The following is a 22,406-nucleotide window of genomic DNA, read 5'->3' on the forward strand; positions in this document are numbered from 1 at the left end:
AAGTCTTATCATTATAAAGATATATGTTAAGGAAAGAAATCACAAGAAAAATTCTTTGACCTTGCAAAAATGAACTTGGGTCTAAATCGGGAGAAAAGATAGACAACAACACTCATCTCACAAAATTTTAAAATAAAATTTCTAATTGTGATCATCAATTTAAGAAAATGAATTAAATATTTTAATTCACAGTATATTATGGAGTTCATAAATTGGGACTTTCTAGGTAATTCAAATATTGTTCTGCATAAAGCTTAGCTCCCCAGAGGAGGAGGAGGGAATCATGATTTAAGATGACAATGATATCAATGTGATCAATGGTGAACCTTTTCTACAATAAAAGTTTGTCCCTGCCTAGCAACAAGGCTCAAGAATTTAAAAACAGTCCTAACCCTATATGTGGACCTTTTGTTTTTGAGATATTCCCCAATGTTAAAAAACCTTTTGACTCTATATAGTGTCCCCACCTTAGCCCCTTGGCCATATGGGTCATTTTTAAACAAGTTTAAATCTATTTACATGAGGCTGCTTGCATATTAAGGTGACTGTGTCCCAACTATTCTTGAATAAAAGAGCCCCAGAGGCCATCATTTGAACCATAATGAATGTATACTTCATGTATATACTTCTTTTATAATAAAATGGTTAGTGTAGCCCTTCTTTTCTAATTCTTCTGCACATGAAGACACCTTGTGGCAAGTTTGGTTAGAATCTGGAAAGTGGGTTAGAAGTCTAAATTTGAAAAGTTTATCAATTACCCATGACAGATAAATTCTTTGATCAAAAAACAGCAAAATGGACAGAGGTTCTGAATTCATTGCTAACTGTGGCCTACTGGCAGGTCTTTGCCAAGACAGAACATCTTAAAATACCCTCAAGCCTACCAATTTAAAATTAATTTCCTCAGGTGTCTGTCTGCTACAGTGGAGTCTGTGGATGTCCAAGAAGTTCTTATCTGTAAATGTATAGCATGTTGTACAGAACTGTTCTGATGTAAGTCCTTCAATGTTTACAGGTGTTTGTACTGGAATTATTGTTCCCTCTCCTGTCTGTAGCACTTCGTCGTTGTGGCGACGCAATCCCTCATCAATCATTTGCTGTAGCTTTTGTCTCCGTTTCAATGTGTTCTTTCCATACTTGTTCATTTCTACCACTCCCATTTCTCTGAAGTGTCTACACTGAAGATGCTCAGCCAGCTTCCATACATTTCTACCACAATACATACACCTGGTTTTTGTTTCACTTTTAATTCCAGGTCTTTGTAAAATAATAGTTATGTTTTCATTATATTGCAATGATTTGATACATGGAGAAGTTCTTACTGCAATTTTCACACTTTCATCAAACATGTTATTTCTCTGGACAGAACTGATACTGTTTTGTACATTTACTGATTTCTTTCTTAAATTATACACGATACTTGCATCAGCCACTTTCTCCTTTGGTACAAAATTTTCACTAATTTGCACATTTACTGGTGATTTATTTCTACAATCCTGTTCCATACTTTGACTGACATCAATCTCTACTGGGCTAACATTTGTACTGTGTTCATCACTCTCATTCTGTTGAAGGCTCTATAAAAAGAGAAGAACCATGGCTTATTAACTTAAATCATATAACTCAGGGTATATCAGTATTATATTATTGAGTAAAAGTAATTTATCACATATCATTTTACCTGACAAAATAAAATGCACTGCAGGAACATGGTTTTCCTGTTCTTGAGAAGTAGATTTTTCTAATCCAAAAATTAGATTGCCCATTGAAGCCCCACCCTATCTCCTGGGGTCATGATTTGAATAAAATTGAATCTACACTACTTAAGAATGCTTCCATATAAATATGACTGATCATGGCTTGTTCTAAAAAAGAAAATGTTTAGATTTTTCCTAAATACCCATGTAAAACTGAAAATCCATGGTGACCCCATCCTTCCCCTGGATGTCATGATTTGAACAAACATTTATCTACACTATGTTAGGACACTTTCATAAGTTTTATCTTTTCTGGCCCAGTGGTTTTTAAGAAGTTTATTTTAAAATGTTTACTTTTTTCCAATTATCTCCCCTTGGAAAAGGGTGTGGTCCTTCATTTAAACAAATTTTAATTTCCTTTACCTAAAAATATTCTGTGCCAACTTTGGTTGCAATTGGCCTAGTGGTGCTGGAGAAGATGAAATTGTCAAGGTAAAAAAATGCTGATGCAGTTGGATAGACCTCATTAATATGTATCAGCATATAAGGTTTGATAAGTTAATTTTACTCTTTGGTTTTGGAGATTTAAAATCTACTATATATTTAACTGTTATCCCCTTGCAATGGAGTTGGAGGGGATATAGTAACACGCTTGTGTGTGTGTGTGATTTAGTTTGTCCTTTGTGCGAAACAGAAGTGATGTAATTTGCATTGGGATCAATGTTGAATGCTGCCTTCATTTATAGATGTGCTCTTTGTTGGGCCCTTGTTCATTTTATATTTACCTCATGCAATCTTGTTTTCTTTTTCTTCATCAGTTTTTTACATCGAGTCAGTTCTGAAGCATACACCTTGAAAAGAGAAAAAAAATAACTCCAATAACAAAATTTCTTAGGATGATTATTAAAGTTGGTTTACTTTCATAGGATTACAATGATAATGGGGAACTAGCCCCAGGCCATAAAACTTAGACAAGCTCACTTTTGATCTCGGTCTCACTTTTCCACTATTAATTCTTTTGGTAAAAGTGAGACTGAGATAACTCGTCTAGATTTTATGGCCCTCAAGCCAGGTTTGGTTTGAATATTTAATATTAAGATTATAATGTTAACAATTGGTTTGGTTTGAATACATGTATTTCTTAGGATTACAAAGCTAATCTAAATTTGTTAGCTTTGAATATAAAATTTCTTTGACTGAATGCCTTTTCCTGTGGTCTACACTAATATAGGACTACTGTAAAAGCAGAAATATTCGTTGGGGATTTAATTTTGTTTATTTCGTTGTTAACAATTCGCAATGAAATTAAATCCCAAATGAAATTTTTATATGACTATAAATTGAATAGTGTTACTTTTAAAACAACGAAATTTAATGCCAACGAAACATTCATAGATGACAAATCAACGAAATTTTATCCCCATGAAAATTTGTTCTTCTACATTATGTAAACAAAATTGAATTCTAAGTGAGAGAAACAGCTTCCAGGGAAATAGGTCATTCCAAGATTTTTCTATGTTTAGCGTCCGCAGACGGATTGGTTTTGAGGTTTTGAAATTAAATACAAATAAAAATTAAAATCAACAAATACAAATCTTTGAAACACAATTTATTCTTTGGAATCCACATCTCTCCTTTTTTTAAGTGGTGTACCAAAAAATTTTTATTTCGATAAACTAGTAGTTTGACTTAATAGCAATGTGAGGAGTATTCTCAAATGATGAAGAAAAATTCTGGAATTGTTCCTAAAATTTTGTGTTTTTCCCCTTTTGGTATGTGTGTTTTTTTTCTGGATAGAAAGATAGTTTTTGAATTTAGGTTGAACGCTAAACAAAGAAAAAAAGTGGAATGACCTTATCTGAAAAAGCAGGGCTGTTGAGACTTCACATTAACCACTTCCGTGCCATGGGGCCGATTTTGGGCCGATCACACAGTTGCATAGAGTGTCATGGGACCAATATGTTCTATTTCCATTAGTGAACTCCTCAAAATTAGAGGCGCATTTGGTCGTTTGACTGGGACATCATGGCATTGCGGATAATACAAAACATGCCAATCTCAATCCAATTTTAAATGTTAAATGTATTTGTCATTCCAAATAAAGAATAGAAGAAATAAAAGACATATGTAAGAGAGCGAGGACCCTAAATTTATCATCCATTAATAAAAATACGACATTTCCGAGGCATGTGTATTGTATTTAGATGTACCATACGATAAATAGATACATATACGATCAACAATAGATATAAATTGATATCGTTGTCATTCCTACTGTTGATGGATATAAAGTCCACAACAGTAAAATATTTCATTTGCATTTTCTTAGGATTTGTTCATCGACATTCAACAAATTGTTTACATGTTTATGTTACGTTTGTCCCAGAAATCCCGCGAGATTTGTACATTTTCCGACTTTCTCACAAAAGAGCGCATTAAGAAGTATAACTCTTCCAAAGTGGAAATAGAACGTATTTTGAGCCGATTTTATTGAACTGAATTGTGGCCATGTATTTCTTTTACTTTTATTTAATGTAAATAATTGTTTAACTTTAGACCTTTTTATTGTATAACTTTGGAGTGTTTCATGATTTATTTGTAGAATATCATTAAAATTGAACAAAATAAAATACACATCACTGATGACTTCATGAAATTTTTCAGATGAATGAATTGTTATTCAAATAATTTTTATTGAATATGCTAAATGAAATGTTTATTGTACATGATTTCTTCATGCTACTAAAAAATTCATTCAATTTAAACGATTTACACTTATCTATTTACAGCAATGGTTAGAATCAACATTTTTTAAGTAAATGACATCATAATAACAAGTATGTGCAAGTAAAAACCTTGAGACCAATTTTATCGTTTACCAGTAATTCAGGCCCTCAAAAATACTACCTATGAATACGCATAGATTGGTGGTAGGGGTGGGGATGGGGGTTGGTGGTGTCAGCCCCCCCCCCCCCCCATTAAAAAATGTATATAGATAAATGACGTTGGACCCTTAAAGAAACGCACATCACATTCGGAAGTGTGAAATATATCAATAAAAGTGGATCCCCCTCTTCCCCTCATGAAATAGGATTTTGTGATAAGAGGATTTTTCCCCTTGTATAAAATATCTGAGTTGGGTATAATAAATCATAACTGAATAATATTGTCTTTCATTAAATATTTTATTTTGTTATGTAGGTAGAAATTGTATGCAATACTTTTTAAAGAACAAATTAAATGCTGTTCCCTGTATCGTCTTGTTTCCTGTTTTTGACTGTATTGTATTTTTGATCTATTTTTCCAGATTTTATGTAGTCCTATAATATGCAGATACCACACACGGTTGCCAAACTAAAGCATAGAAATAAGTATATTGTGAAGATAATCAATTGAAAGTAAATTATTTCAAAGATTGTTTTTGTCAATTTTCGTCTGAAATTCTGATCTCTTAACTAATAATTATTTTCATGTGTTCCATATTAATATTATGTAGATTTTTTTAAGCAATAAAAAAAAGATGCATGGACACAATGTTTTACTGTGAAAGGGTTGATCAGATGATTTTTCCCCATGAAGATACACCATTTTTCTTCCAGAATTTTAGTGAAAAATAACAATGTAATTTCATTGAAAATCTCAGTGGAGAAAATGTGACCAATGAATGAAATTTGTTCGTTTCTTAAAACTGTTTTGTTTTTAGGTTTTTTTTTTTAAATACAAATGATCTTTTTTTTTCCTTTGCATAGGATATCCTAGATATTCCCTATCAATTTTGACCGGAAGTTCACATTATTTAAATTTTTGCTAATGTTTTTTTCCTTTGAATTAATGCTATTAATGCATGAGATAATGTTATTTTGGGGCTATGAAATAAAAAAAAAAACAATTGTTTGAAAATCTAAATTGCAATTGAAGCTTGCCTAGAGTGCACTCTGCTGAAAAAATATAAGAAAAATTAAAACAAGAAAGAACTGTTACAACAGAAACAAACAAATTGAAAAAAACTAAACTGCATATACTTCTTTAAACCTCTTTAATTTTGAGGGGATTATTTGATCATTTTCACTCTTGCTTTTGGCCAAAAATGTGAAATAGCGTATAAGTATTCAACCACTATGTTTCAACACAAGATGGGGGAAGGGACAACCATAGTTAAATAAAAAAAATATATACATTAAATATAAATTAAATATATAGCTATTGACTATTCCTTAAAAAATGGGTGTAACTCGATCCAACCCCCACCCCTTCCAAGCAGTAGTACTCACCTGTAATAAAAATCGCAATTCTTAACATCATTTTTCTACATTTATTTAAATTGTATTTTGATCTGGTGACAAATAAGATTTGCTTTGAATTTTTAGCATTATCTGTGGCTGACAAGTGACAATTTGAGAAACATTGATGCTTGGAAGAGCAAAATATAGCCTTGGTATGGACAAAATCATATATATCAGGTCAAATTTCCTCTTAGGACTGAAAATGGGGTAATGGATATTGCTGGTTAACATTTCAGAGTTTTTTGTGAGTCATGCAGATAGTAGATAACAGAGGGAAGACAGATGGATATCCATTAACCCCCCAGTTATCAACACATCCAATGACCAGATACAGAAATTTGTATTCTAGATACTTGTTCCTAGATCTTACCTTATTTGACCTTGTCCTCAGTCCTGATGATCTTAAGGACATTTTACAGGAAGCTGTCATTTTCTCACTTAATCTTGATTTCTGAAACAAAGCAAATTGTATTATATAAAAGATCAGTAAACTCTCTATAAACAATAAGGCTATAGTTTACTGGTCTCTAAGGTTCAGGGTTCCATCTGCAGAAATTAGTCATTGGGGTTACTTATTCAGAATTAATGTCACAACCTTGATATACCGTAATTTTGGGGGTATATGTCGATGGGGTATATAGGTCGAAAGGCTAATTTTTAGCTCTAATTTTTAAAAAATCCATAGATAGGGCAAATTCGGATCATAGGACGAGGCGTTGTTTATTGATTTTCTAGAGAATCTCATGTGGATACTATGTACATGTATCAGAACATGTGAACTTCTTGGCTTACCCCCTGATATTATCGTATTGAGAAAATAAAATGGTATTTTAATAGTGTTCTATATATATAAAAAAACGTTTCTTTTGTTGAAACTTCCTTGAATTCTGCTATACAACATATTTTCTCCAACTTGCCTGTTCAATGCCGTCCTAGTTTGACTCTGTCGTTAAACAATATCCATAAATACAGTAGTCTAAGACAGCTATAAATTAGGGAAATACCCCAGACCAAACAATAATTATTTCCATATTTAAACTTCGCTGACAAATTCTTAATATATTTTATTTAAGCATTATTTACAATATTAACTAAGATGACCACCATTTTTATATATCTTATCGAGGGATTTGCTAAAGCACGCAAATGACTATTACATGTAATAGTGAGCAATTGAAATTAATCGTATTTTCATGCTATAATTTGGCCTGTGATATTGTTGTAAAAATAAATTTAATTAAGAGTACATTCACAATTTACCAGTCATCATGAATTTCACAGCTTTGTATGTTCAATGATGTTTAGCACTAATACCCCTATTATGGCACATGCTATTAATCATGTCCGGCAGGTGGTTGTACACAGTGTATATCCCTTTCACTATCAGACAATTAAAATTCAAACAGAAGCCAATCTTTGAATAAATCAGTGTCCCTCTTGGGTACAAGGAAGATAAGTGCATTTTATTAGTTAATTAGATATGAAATAAGTTTATGACTAGCGGTGTATTTGATAAATAAATTTGGGAATTACTGCATGTGGCAACAATTTATTTCACGCATTTTATATTTTAAAAATATCACAAGACAATGAAAAAAAATTTAGGTAGCTATTTCAATTCATCGTTACAAATAAATGGCTAAAAAATCAAAAAAAAGATGATGATTATTCTTCCAATTGCGATTGTAAAAACTTCTATGTATTTTAAATTTTGATACGGTTGCGGTTTTATTTTTAGTGAAAAAGTGCGACTTCCAACTTCTCAAGATGGAGACAGATAGCATGTTGTAAAATATACATTGATGAAACATTATTTAGGAGATTATTAAATTTTTTTTTGGTTATATCGATGGATATTGAATGGAACTTAATTTGCAAGAAATCAATAGAATACATATTTAATTCTTTATTGTGTATTATTTTTTCTCGGTAAAATAATTCAAAATGTTACCAAAATTGTGCAGATTTGTTTTAAAATTGATGTAAATTTTACAGATTTTGGGTCATTTTACTTAAAATTGAGCCTTAGAAAGGTTGATTCTTTAAATAGGATGACCCCAACTGTTCTGAGAAAAAAAGTATCAACCTACATATCTCTTCCAAAAATTACGGTAATCCTCTTCTAACTGAACTATCATTGTCCTTTTTGTAACAAAATTTGTAAGCCAAAGAAATCCAGAATTGCAAAGTCTACCTGATGGCCGTTATTGAATGTTTTCTATTTACATAGTTACCTTTGCTTTTTCTGGTGCTCAATGGCTTTCTCTAACTTCATTGTGTTACATGTTTGCTATCTACATACCTTTGCTATTTCTGGTGTTTTTATTGACTTTCTTGACTTTGTCGGATACATCACTTTGTCTCCTTTTTCAAGGCAAACCTGAATAGGTTAATCAATGTTTTTTACAAGATCAAAAATCAATAATCAAAAACTTTAATAACAAGAGGCCCATGGGCCACAATGTTTTCAGTTCAGGTAAGCTAAAAATATAAGAATTCAAACAATATTTTAAATTTTATTTCCCATTGTCTAAAGCTTTCAAAGTTTTTCATTTTTGTGTGTTTGGACTTCAAACACACTGAAATGAAAAACTGGAGTTTTCCCCCTTCATTGGAATAAACATGAATGGTGCTAAGAATGGTAAACGTCCTACCTGGAAGTTTACTACTTACCTGACCTATATCCATTTCGACCTTGATCTCTTGTGGTTCACTGTCATCACTCTCCTCCCAAAGGTCACTCCCAGACTCCAAATATTCCTCCTCAGATTCTGGCTGGTACTCATCAGAGGAGGATAGAAAATCTCCATCAGAGCTCGCTTCCTCCTGACAATAAAATAAGGGTTGTAAGTTCTTCAATTCATAGTCACAATAAATCAACTACAGGTACTTAGAAACTTAGATCACAAACTAGAAATATGTCCATAGGACATGAATGCCCCGCCACGGGTATATTAGTAATGCAACATTTTAACACAAATTGAGAAAAGTGAGGTCAAGGTCAAAGGAAAGGTCAAGGTGAAAAAATATTGATGCAGTTGAATAGCTTACATTAGTATGTATCAGCATATGAAGTTTGACACAAATTTAAGAAAAGAGAGGTCAAGGTCAAAGGAAAGGTCAAGGTCAAAAATTGTTTATGCAGCTGAAAAGGTTACATTAGTATGTATTAGCATATGAAGTTTGATAAAAATATCATGAATGGTTTTAAAACTCAGCTAAACACTAATTTAAGAAAAAAGAGGTCAAGGTCAAAGGAAAGGTCAAAGTCAAAAAATATTGATGCAGTTGAATAGCTCTCATCAGTATGTATCAGCATATAAAGTTTGACACTAATTTCAGAAAAGTGAGGTCAAGGTCAAAGGAAAGGTCAAGGTCAAAAATGTTGATGCAGTTGAATAGCTTACATCAGTATGTATCAGCATACGAAGTTTGATAACACTAACTTAAATGGTATCTTTAAAACTGAGCTAAAAACTAATTTAAGAAAAGTGAGGTCAAGGTCAAAAGAAAGGTCAAGGTAAAAAATATTGATGCAGTTGAATAGCTCTCATCAGCATGTATCAGCACAAGAAGTTTGTTAAAAATATCTTGAATGGTTTCATTAAAACTGAACTAAACACTAATTTAAGAAAAGTGAGGTCAAGGTCAAAAGAAATGTCAAGGTCAAAAAATGTTGATGCAGTTGAATAGCTTACATCAGTATGTATCAACATATGAAGTTTGATTACACTATCTTGAATGGTATCTTTAAAACTGAGCTAAACACTAATTTAGGAAAAGTGAGGTCAAGGTCAAAGGAAAGGTCAAGGTCAAAAAATGTTGATGCAGATGAATAGCTCTCATCAATATCTATAAGCATATGAAGTTTGATAAAAATATCTTGGATAGTTTTTTTGAAATTGAGCTTTGAACAGAGCTAAACGCAAAGTGTGACAGAAGGACAGACGGAAGGACGGAAGACAGACATGACAAACACTATATGCCCCGGCCATATTCATGGCGGGGCATAAAAATGATACCCCAACTACCATAATACTGTATGTGTACTTTAAAAAGCGGGCTTCATATTTTAGTGGCTTTGGCGCAGACAACAATGCGCTAATTCATGAATACCACTAAGAAATCATTTATAAATACAATATACAGCATGGACATGTATAGCACTAATTCATGATTTCGCCAACAACTCCATACCTAGTTATTGCACTAAATTTTGAATGCATAAATTTATGTACACATACAGCAGTATAACAAAAAGGTACATTTCTTAGCAGTATGTAAATTTTTTGTAAGTTCCACTGAATTTCATTCAGGGATATAGAAGGAGATGCATTAACAAAATGGCTACCCTCTGTATTGAGTACTATGAAAGTCTCATTAAATTTTATTCAGTGGTATAGGGGGAGTCTGGGATAAAAGATTGGTACTCCCAAGTGTACCAAGATCAATAGGGTTGCAAATAACCACTTGCAGATGCAAGTAATTTTGTCTATGTGCAAGCAAATCTTGAGTATGTAATAGCCAATAGCGAATATGAATAATATCAGAACTTTTCTGGAACTCAACCATAGCTTGCTTTCACTATTTATCGCACTTTCGTTTTCCCTATTTCCTACCTACAAAACATTTTTCTAGAGCCTGAATCTCGTCATTATTTCTATGTGGTATCAATTATCAAAGTAATCATGGAAACAGGTGATGTTGAAATCCACAGAAAAACTAGAAATCTGACCAGTCAGCAAGGGCCCCGCCGAGGGGTAGAAATATAAGGGTGCAGATTAGGGGATGAGAATTTTACTTGATTACAAAAATTTAAAAATATATAAAGAAAAATAAGCAACAGCAACTGCTATATATCCAACACCTGTAAATAATTTCCTTGTATTTATATAAGGCAGTAAAAAACATCTTATCTATAACTCAATTAAATGTATATTTAAAGTTACATAATGAGTCAAAACCATGTGTTTCTTTTAAGAAAATTGTATCACAAAACTAAAGATTTCTGTGAAATATAAATATAGCAACGTTTCGACAACTCAACTGCGTGGTAAAGCAAGAAAAAACCTGCAAAAATAAGTGCTGGAAAAACAAATGTTGTATCTATCGCTTTGTTTTTATCGTCAATGTCATCAATGTCAAGGTCATGTGTCCTTTATTTTTAGTGTGAAACTTGTAAACAACATTGAATTGGGGCAAGCAGAAGTAAGGGATAAGTTATGATCATCTTTTTTGAAGATTGTATCAAAATTCTCAGTCATCGGACATTTATATCTATTAAATTGAAACCCTGGTAAATTCTTCAACTTTTCAGCGCATGCATACAATAAAGAGGAAAAAGTGAAGCAATATTTTTGTGACGGGTTATACAAAGATTTTTTTTTTACTTTTATTTTTCTCCATTAAATTCGATTTTTTAGGTTTTAAAACCTGTAATTTTCTGAAACCTAATATCTTCAAGAACTGAACAAAATTTGCATGTGTCATGCAAAAATTCTACTGTTGTTAATTTTCCCGTTTGTCCGTCACAGTGTCACTTTAAAGAAGAATGTGTTTTCTAAAATGCCAGCCTTCAGTGAATGCAATTATCACCCTGGCTTGACCTTAACTTCAAAACAAACATCAGTTGTGGACAAAGGTGTAATCAAACTTAAAGTGACAGAAAGATTACCCTCTAAAATTTTCTGCAAGCAGCAAGATAATCAAACCCAGGGGATTAATTATACTGCTCTCTCAACCTTTTCTTCTAAGTTTACAATAAGAACTTTTTCAGCAATGATAGAATGAAGTTATTATCTGAATACCTGTTAAAATAAATAGTATGCTTGAATTTACATAAGGCAGGAAAAAAAAAGAAAGGAAAAAAATATGAAATAATAATAAAAAAGATATCTTTATCTATATCTTGTTTTTAGTATTCAATAAAATCATAACCCATTGTGTATTTTACCAAAATAAAGTATGAACATTATTTAAATCCACATTTCAGAGAATGTAAACATCATTTAGAATTGACCTTAACTTCAAAACAAACTTCATTTGTAGACGGAAGTGTTAATTAATCTCAATGTGCCAGATAAAGATAAATGCTTTGGATTTTCTTCCAAGAAAGAAGTTAATTAATCCCAAAAGACTCATTGCAGCCTTTCATAGTTTACAATAGGAACATTCTCAGCAGTTAGCTCTCTTTGCCCATTCACTCTTATATAAAGTAAAGGAATCTACCCCACCACCCCAGCCCCAAACCAGATGACACAGAGAACCAAAATTAGCATCAAAATATGTCTTACTGCCTATTCAACCAACATACAAAATTTGAAGTTAATTGGTCAACCCTAAAAAAAGTTATCAGAAAAAAACAGAAAATTTGTGGACGGAAGAATGACAAACGGACAGACAGACGGACGGACAGACAGAGTGATTACTATAGGGCACCCGCAAATCCTTGCCAGGCCCTAATGAAAGACTGTAGACAGCAAAGTTCAAGTACTTCTCAAAGATTTTGATATGAAAAGATCGAGATTTTTTACGAAATGAACAGAAAGTGGTGGACCATAAAATATCAATGAGCTAGTAAAACTTGTAAAGTTGGGTGCCCACATGGTTCCTGAAGTTTTGAAAATAATTGAAATCCTGAACCAACATGGTTACATATTCATACATCAGTCACATCTTAAACAACTTTTGAAAAGGTAAAAATTAATTTTTCATGATGCTGTTTTAGCAATTTTGTTTATTGCACTGTTTGATATGTCTGAACAAAATACATGTATCAGTAATTGCCATCAATGCAGGAAACATGGTGGTTAAGCAAAAAAAAATTATAGATTAGATGTTCAAAATATTTGAAACGAAAGGCCTGTGGGCAACATCACTCACCTGAGCATATTGGTTAGGAAAAAGCAGAAATCAGCTTATAGTATTAGAAAGAATAAATATATAAGTGATCCCATATCCCCCCCCCCCCCCCCCCCCCCCCCCCCCCCCCGGCCATGATTTTGTCTTCACAGGAAATGCAAATCTTAAATATAAATAGCCTGGTCAGGGATCGAAATTAACTTTTTTGACCACTAGCAAATTTTAGCTAGTGGATTTTTTCTTTACTAGCAATATTGAACTTTCACTAGCATTTTTTCTTCACATATAGTAATTAACATAGGGATTATTTGAATAATTTCGTAGAAAACTAATTTACACCTAAATGTGAGTTAATTTAGGTCATTTTATACAAGATGAAATCTGAATAGATACAGGGGTGTGCAATTAAAAAATTCAACTACTAGCCCACAGACTAGTAGTATTAGCATCAATAAAATCACTAACACCGAGTAAAATGTTACTAGCTCAAACGTAGGGGACAACTAACAATGAAAGAAAAATAGTTTATCGTTGAAAAAGTCAGGGTCTTAAGGTAATTCTTTTTAAAATTAAAGTTTAACTCTCACTCTCTCTCTCTCTCTCTTGAATAGCAAAAAAAATGAATAAAAATACCTGTAGTGTTTTTCATGTATTACTTGGGTAATTTCAATTTTTAACAACCCAAGGGGCTACCTCTGTGCATAAAATCACTAGCCTGACCCCCAAAAATGTTAGCCACAGGTGTGAGGCAATGCTGATTGCACATCCCTGGGATAAACTGAAAAAAAAAAATCTAAAAAGACCAGGTTTTTTTACTTGCAAAAGTTGGCGACCACAGGTCGCTTTTAACTCCCAATTTCTGTTTTTAAATCGCATTTCTCAAGTATTTCCATTTAATTTCGACCCTTGCTGGTAGTGTGCATCCTTAGATGTATCATTCTGGTAGTGTGCATCCTTAGATGTATCATCCATGCAAGTTTGGTCAATAAAGGGCTTATAGTTTCTTGGAAATGATACCTACTCCCAAAACTTTAACCTGCTCCAAAAACATTAAGCTAGCTCTGAGGCCATAAAACTTAGACGAGCTCACTTTTGATCTCAGTTTCAGTTTTACCAAAGAAATTAATAGTAGTACAGTGAGACTGAGATCAAATGTAAGCTCATTTAAGCTTTATGGCCCCGGAGCCAGGTCATTCTTTAGCTGAAATTTGAGCATCTGAAATCTTGACCAGTACAATGAAACATACTAGAAGCATCCTCCATGCATCTCTGATTAATGTAGGGCAAAGAAGTTCTTAAAAAGATAACTGCTCCAAAAACTTCAAGCTGGGAAGCTGACGCCGAGGGTATCACATAAGCTCTCCCAAACTTCATTGAGGTGAGCTTAAGAAAAAAGTTCATGTGTGCAAGAAAAAAATATCAAGAATTTTAATTTTCAAGTTCACAATTTTTAGCACTGCTTAAAAGCAATGATGATTTTTTTTTTTATATATATTTGTCTTTCATTATTTTGAGTATCAAGATAAAATTCAACTTGGATCAATTGTAATTCCTGAATTTAATTTTTAACCCCTCTCTAGATGGCAAATAAAGCTTTCCTTCATACCTCATCTTCGTCAGTGAAGACTTGCTGAAGACGAGGGGATTTTCTTGGACTGCTCTCTCTCTTTGGACCAATGTCAGGGGGTTCTTTCTTGACCTTTGGCACATCCACTGAAACAACCAAAGGTGTGAAAGAATCATCTAAATCAATGCACACCTCTGGCTGTCCACCTCCATACTTCTTCTTTGAAGGCATTCTGGCAGCTAAACAACCAAATTAAGAAGGTTTTAATGATTCGGCAATAAATAGCACTTTTCAATTACATAGACATTGGTGAATTTCAGAGTTTTTGAAATTAAAAAAATTCACTGGTCAAGTGATGATTTCCTCCCCAAATAAGTGGATAGAAAAGAGTCTATCATACCTACCACCTTAGTGCATATATATACATGTCAGAGCACAACCTCTTAATTTAAATGTCAGATATATAACTTGAATAAGCTATATACATATATACATGTAGCTTTATGATTTAGCCATCTATTTAAACTTGTGTTAAATGCAGTTTTTCCTCATATATATATATATATATATATATATATATATATATATATATATATATATATATATAAAGCACTAAAAATGACCAACGACACGAACAATAATAATTGTCAAATTTTCGGGACAACCTGTCCCTTCCTCAGGACAAAGAAAAAAGTTAAGAAGTCATAAAAACAAAGGAAATAGAGAAGCAAAAACAACTAGCACTACTACTAAACTACCAAACACTAAATATTTACAAGGTTACATGTTTAATTTGGAGTTTATAAACAGTTGTGAACAAAGAAATCCGGAGCGCTATGAATTGCGTCCGGTCTATCGGGTGTACTCGGTGAAGTGTGATTTACATAATTGAACGAATTAATTATCGCTAATTAATTACGGCCAACAGTAAATCGTACATTGTCTTATTCTCTCAAAATAGCGTAACTCTACATGATAAAAAGAAATTAAAGAAAGATAATATGGAAGGACAATTTTGAAATATGAATTTGGATATATTATAAATTTGGAAATCGGAAAAAAGAAATAAACAAAAATGTGAGCTGTAAATATTTGGGAAGGTTGTTCCAGGATTATTAATACGAATTAACGGTAAAGTTTACGTTATATAGAGAGAATGAACTTGTTTGTTACAATTCGGGATTGGGTCTAGTTCACGTTCATCCTGGTGAAGTCATTAAGTTTGTTAATACCATTAGGGCGGAATGACTTCAGCCTGTGCATCCAGAACTTTTGTTGTTGGTTTTTAGTGCTTTTTATATATATATATATATATATATATATAATATATATATATACTTCATATATTTGAACAATACCTTATTCATAAATTGACATATACTTCATATATTTGAACAGTACCTTATTCATAAACTGACATATTCTTTTTGACAATTTTAGTACAATGTACTATATACAAATTGTACATCAGGTCATTGCCACTATGCTCTTAGAGGAGTATATGCACTTATTTTTTCTGGTAAATTTATTAGCAACTTACTAAGAGTCTTTCGATATATAAATTTATTTATAACTTATATAGTGTTATCACTTGCTTTACTCATATTTCCATGCCCATTCACATCAAAGTTTTTTAAATTAATGTTCATGTAGTGATAATCGCTTCATTTTCTTTTTAACATCGGGTTCCAATATCTTAGCTGCACACATGCATTACATTGGTGTCTGAGTGTACTACCCTGCCATGACTTACTTTCTTAGGGCCCCATGTTATCCAACCTAGTGTACATCCTCACGAGGACCGCTTAAAGAAAATGAAAAATATAGATTTCTTTTTTTTAAATTTTTTTCTACAGCATGGAAAAAAAGGAGAAAAATAAAAGAATGCAAACAGGAAAGAAAACCAGAAGTCTCTGATGAGACTGTAGCTCTACTGGTCTGTACGTATAAAAAAAGAAGCACTTGGATTTAAAACTTTGCAACATGCAACAATAAATAGAATTATGTATCTTAATGTAGTCTACTTCTGTGCCAAGTTATACTGAAATCAAACGAAAACTGTAGGAGGAGTAGCATTTTGAAAGTATTTCACAGAAATTTCTATTTTTAGTAACCATGGCAACATCGTTCATCGAAATCAAAAACCAATGCACTAAATAATGTATCTTAGTGTAGTCTACTTGTGTGCCAAGTTATACAGAAATCAGACCAAAACTGTAGGAGGAGTAGCGTTTTAAAGGAATTTCACAGAAATTTCTATTTTTAGTAACCATGGCAATACCGATCATTGAAATCAAAAACCGATGCACTAAATAATGTATCTTAGTGTAGTCTACTTGTGTGCCAAGTTATACTGAAATCAGACCAAAACTGTAGGAGGAGTAGCGTTTTAAAGGAATTTCACAGAAATTTCTATTTTTAGTAACCATGGCAACATCGTTCATCGAAATCAAAATCCGATGCACTAAATAATGTATCTTAGTGTAGTCTACTTGTGTGCCAAGTTATATTGAAATCAGACCAAAACTGTAGGAGGAGTAGCGTTTTAAAGGAATTTCACAGAAATTTCTATTTTTAGTAACCATGGCAACATCGTTCATTGAAATCAAAAACTGATGCACTAAATTATTTATCTTAGTGTAGTCTACTTGTGTGCCAAGTTATATTGAAATCAGATCAAAACTGTAGGAGGAGTAGCATTTTGAAAAATTGTTTACAGACAGACGGACAGACAGACAGCTAGATAGACAGACAGACAGACGGACGGACGACAGACACAGTACTATCGCATAAGCTCTTCTGGTCTCTGACCAGTAGAGCTAAAAATCAAGGAAGAAAATAAATAAATAAAAAGACCTGATTATTAACATACAAGTAAACAATAACAAGGAAAAGGAAATAAGTAAATCAATTAAAGATCCTGAATAAATTGAATTATTTAGAGAAAGTATCAATCCTGGATTTCATCAATGTAATATTTTCTTGAAACAAAATAATAATTGGGATCAAGATGCCACCTTCAATTTTCTGGTAAAAATATCGCTAAAAAACCCCAAAAGGATCACTTCTTTATAAATGGAGCTTGGACCTATAGGACCAGAATTGGTTTTAATCTATACAAAATACAAAAAGCTTGTTGATTTCATTACAGTCAATGAATTTAAGCTACATACATGTAATAATTTGTTTTCATTTCATTACAATATGTATAGAGATAGGCGGAACCTTTCCCTTGACATTAATTATGAAACATGATTATATTGTCAACACATTTTGAGTTTGTTATCTCAAAATGTAAATAACATTTAATAATTAAATAAATTGCTTTGATTTTTCCTCTTACTTTTCATTCTAAATAATGGTAATCTTTATATTCTTATGTGTTTATTTTACAACCCATCTCCTTTGATATAATAAACATGCCATTAATGTATACAAATTATAAAAATTACATGTAAATCCCAGGAGTAGTAGATACTAAGTTATCCTATACCTTTTGAAAACTTTAGATCTGAAATTTATTGACTCGGTGCATGTATGTATTCTAAATATATATTTATAGTCTATGTGAAAGTTTTTTGGACCACACAGGACATATGGTCCTATGTAATCAATGAACACACAGGATCAAAGCAAATTTTGTCAGACCGAAAAACCTAATGTAAAAAAGTGAAACATGTGAAAATACAGAGTATTAGACTACTAGTTTAACAGCTTTTCTTTAACAATTAAGGGATAACTCCTGCATAATACTGTAGATGGACCATGCAGTTTTAGTCACATTCATTTACGTATTTTGATTTCTGCAATATTTTTTTACTTGTAACAAACATTTAAATGATACCGCATCAAAATAATAATGCTCAAAACTGGACACTGATGCATCGGACATTCTTGTCCGGTGTAAAAAAAGACGCATTGGACCAGAGGCACTGCACATCGGTCAGGTCCGACGTCTTTCGCATAGACTGAAGAACTGGTAGTACAGATGTAATAAAAGAAATGTAATACACTAAATTGATTAAATTCTAAGGAATATATATATATACATATAGAAATCCATCACAGCTCATGCTCATCGCAGGCGAGAATATCTGTATTGAGTAACACAGAGTGAATAATATATATATATCTATATATATATATATATATATATATATATATATATATATATATATATATATATATATATATATATATACACCATAGAAATTCATCGCAGCTCATGCTCATCGCAGGCGAGAATATCTGTATCGAGTAACACAGAGTGAATAATTCTTGTCCTTGAAGAAACTGTGCTATACTGAGGTATAGTTCTGCTTGACTGTGTTTTAGTTACAGTGGAATTTACAGTTTGTTTTTTCTTTAGTGTCTTTTATATAAAAAATGAACAGGCATACAAGATAAATGATTGAAAGAAAATACACAAGACCCTATAAAAAAATAAAATAGTCTATAAAAAGACAAGAATTTAAAAGTGTATGAAAGTGTAGGACCAGGTGGATTCAAACCAATACTCAAAAAATTATCTCCGGTGTATATACCCAGCTGCTATACCGATCTAGCTAATCTGGATTTCAAAATACTGTGTATAAATGCGTTAACTTCATGATAAATATGCAGGCATGAAGCATTGTAGTTCATGTACCTCATAAATTCTCCAAAATTAAATTCATTCCTTATATATATTTACACAATTTTCTAATGATTTGCCAAATATTTTTGTCATTCAACAATCATCTTTGAATAAAAAAAGTTTGCACTATATTTTGAAAGTTTGCACTATATTTTGACTTCGATTAGGTCACTTAATATTCCTACTCATCCCACGGTAGTTCATGAGAACATGAACTTTTCCTAATTTGCAAAGAATCTTCAGGAAAAATATTTGGAAATGTAAATATTGCAATATTTTTTAATAGTAATGTTTATTTAAGTTGTATGTATATAAATAAACCAGGGGTGTGCAATTACCATCGCCCGACGCCCGGGGCTACGAATTTTAGAGGTCGGGCTATCATAAATCTATACTGTGTTAGCCCGTCGGGCTAGTAAATTTAAAACGAAAGTATGCGTATATTTACGTCGACTGAATTGATGTACGAATTAACTTTGTTGTAAAATCATAATCTTAAATTCGTTTTAACCTATATGTATTGTGTGTTGCTATCGCCAGTCGTTTCAGTGACAATTATAGTCGATAAAAATAGGGAGAAGTACCTGACAATAACAAAGCGCAAACCAATATTTGTTTTATTCACTTCAACTTAAATGTTTTTTTTACCTTTTTGTTATACTTATACATGTATTGTTTTTGGTAGTTAATGGGCTAGTGACTGGCAACTTCAGGCTAATAACTTGGTTACTGCCACTAGCCCGACGAGCTATTAACTAATTTTTGTAATTGCACACCCCTGTAAGCAATCCGATTGCATTAAATTATCAAATTTTATCAGCATAACTCTAAAATACTCTATCATACTCTGTTTAGTAGTACCCCAATTTAACGAATAAACAATAAAAGTTGTCCCTATGTTAGCCTGGCAGTGTAAGCATTAACTAACTCGATTAAGAAAGTTTGAAAATATTGTAAAAAAAATAATAATAATAACAATAAATAAAATCCGCCAATTCGACCCAGTTTTTAGACAAATTAGGACGAGAATCTAAAGTTTAAATTTTTGTGGCCTTATGCTCAAGAAACTGTACAGAGTGCCAAATATAGTAAGTTATTATTTCATATAACATTATGATTAACGTGGTAAATGGACAATTGTTATTTGTAATGCAAATGCTTAATAAGAAAATATTAACACCCCTAATTTTTCTGGTCAAGTGCCATTCATTCTTTTTTCTGTAGTGCTGCATTTACCTATAATATTTATAAACACCAAATCAGAAGCATTGTAAGCATCGTTTCCTCTCCTGTTGAAGGTGCAAAGGTACTCGAACCCGATCGAATTTTGAATTATTTTTTTCTTTTTAGCTCACCTTAGCTGAAAAGATTGTCTTTTTGCATAGTTTGCGCTCCAGGTACTTCTTGTTCCAGCCAACACTTCAAATCATAATTTTGGTCCCCAGCTTTTGTTGTAATTATGTTCTGGCTACTTTCTTCAGAATTCCTCACTCTGGCTTTTTTTACGATTACTATAGAAAACATTGAGCTCTATGGTTGTGCCCCCTCAATAAATACGTCTGATGACCTTTTTTTTGTTTCTTGTCGGGGAATTTTTTGGTAGTTGATAGTGCCCCCTCAACTGAAAATGATGGCTGTGCCCCCCTCCCCCCCCAACTGAAATTGTGTTTTCCTACGGGCCTGTATACATGGTATAGTGCCATAAATGAGTCAACTTTTTTAATGGCTGCCATTTGAATCATGTAATGCCCTGTTCACACGGAGAGTTCAATTCGAATTAAACGTAAGTTACTTCGCTAAGCGAATTCACACGGAGAGTTTAATTCGAATTAAACGTAAGTTACTTCGCTAAGCGAAGCTAATTCGAATTAAATTGGACGCATGCGTAATGGCACAATTAAGTCACATGCCACATGTCGGTGGTCAGATATAGGTATTTATGCTATTTTTTAGTGGAAAACAAAGAAAAATTATGTTAATCACTGAAATGTGTATAGACAATATGACAGAATGTCATGTGGGTCTGCTCCGCATAAGGTGACGTGATTTGAAAATGACGTCATAATAGCCTTGCCTTACTGTTGAAATAAAATTTTAATTCGCATTAGTTTACTTCGCAATAGCTGTCTTGTGAACAAAATTTAATTCGCATTATTTTACTTCGCATTATTTTACTTCGCATTAATTTACTGCGAATTAAACTCTTCGTGTGAACAGGGCATAATGAGTTTTCAAGTCATTTACATTGTGGATCAGGTAAAGTCTGTTTTTGATGTTGTTTTTCATTAATAGCCAAACATTCTCGATTGTGCTCAAATCGGGAGATTGGGGATGCCAACTGGGAACTTATCTGTGGAATTTTATGCCCTGTTCACACGCAGAGTTTAATTCGAATTAAACGTAGGTTACTGCGAATTAATGCCCTGTTCACACGGAGAGTTTAATTCGCAGTAAATTAATGCGAAGTAAAATGATGCGAATTAAACTAATTCGAATTAAATTGCGTTCACACGACAGCTAATGCGAAGTAAACTAATGCGAATTAAAATTTTATTTCTACTATAAGGCTATTCAGTAAGGTTATTATGACGTCATTTGCAAATCACGTCACCTTACGCAGAACAGACATAGGCCTACATATGACATAATTTCATAGTGTCCGTACAGTTTTTAGTGATTATCATAGTTTTCCTTTGTTTTCCACTCAAAAATAGCACAAATACCTATATTTGACCACCGACATGTGGCATGTGACTTAATTCTACCCTTACGCATGCGTCAAAATTTAATTCGAATTAGCTTCGCTTAGCGTTCACACGGAACTAGGCTAATGCAAAGTAATTTAATGCGCAGTAAACTAATTCGAATTAAACTAATTCGCATTAAATTCTCCGTGTGAACGCGGTTCAGATTTAATTCGCAGTAACTTACGTTTAATTCGAATTAAACTCTCCGTGTGAACAGGGCATAAATTTGATCCGCGTTCACACAAAGAATTTAATGTGAATTAGTTTAATTCGAATTAGTTTACTGCGCATTAAATTACTTCGCATTAGCTCCAAGTGAACGCTAAGCGAAGCTAATTCGAATTAAATTTTGACGCATGCGTAAGCGCAGAATTAAGTGACAGGCCATATGTTGATTGTCAAATATAGGTACTTGTGCTATTTTTTGAGTGGAAAACACAGGAAAATTATGTTAATCACTAAAATGTGTACAGACACTATGACATTATGTCAAATGTATTATCTGCTCTGCACAATATGACGTGATTTGTAAATGACGTCATAATAGCCTCACTGAATAGCCATGTTGTAGAAATAAAATTATAATTCGCATTAGTTTACTTCGCATTAGCTGTC

At 32.6% G+C, this 22,406-nt stretch overlaps 1 protein-coding gene across 1 annotated transcript in view; it reads right to left on the reverse strand.

Moving 5' to 3' along the window:
- Positions 1-14,639, reverse strand: part of LOC133195202 (uncharacterized) — a 52,150-nt gene extending 37,511 nt beyond the window's left edge. Inside the window, exons 1-6 of the mRNA XM_061331060.1 lie at positions 14,448-14,639; positions 8,654-8,806; positions 8,283-8,360; positions 6,351-6,431; positions 2,483-2,548; positions 885-1,577 (exon numbers count right to left, since the gene is read on the reverse strand). Coding sequence (XP_061187044.1) covers positions 885-1,577; positions 2,483-2,548; positions 6,351-6,431; positions 8,283-8,360; positions 8,654-8,806; positions 14,448-14,639 — 1,263 coding nt within the window. The remainder of the gene's footprint in view (positions 1-884; positions 1,578-2,482; positions 2,549-6,350; positions 6,432-8,282; positions 8,361-8,653; positions 8,807-14,447) is intronic.
- Between the last annotated feature and the right edge of the window lie 7,767 nt (positions 14,640-22,406).

The sequence above is a fragment of the Saccostrea echinata genome, unplaced genomic scaffold (assembly GCF_033153115.1).
Source record: "Saccostrea echinata isolate AGI-Se365-2 ecotype Australia unplaced genomic scaffold, CSIRO_AGI_Sech_v1 ptg000029l, whole genome shotgun sequence".
Taxonomy (NCBI): domain Eukaryota; kingdom Metazoa; phylum Mollusca; class Bivalvia; order Ostreida; family Ostreidae; genus Saccostrea; species Saccostrea echinata.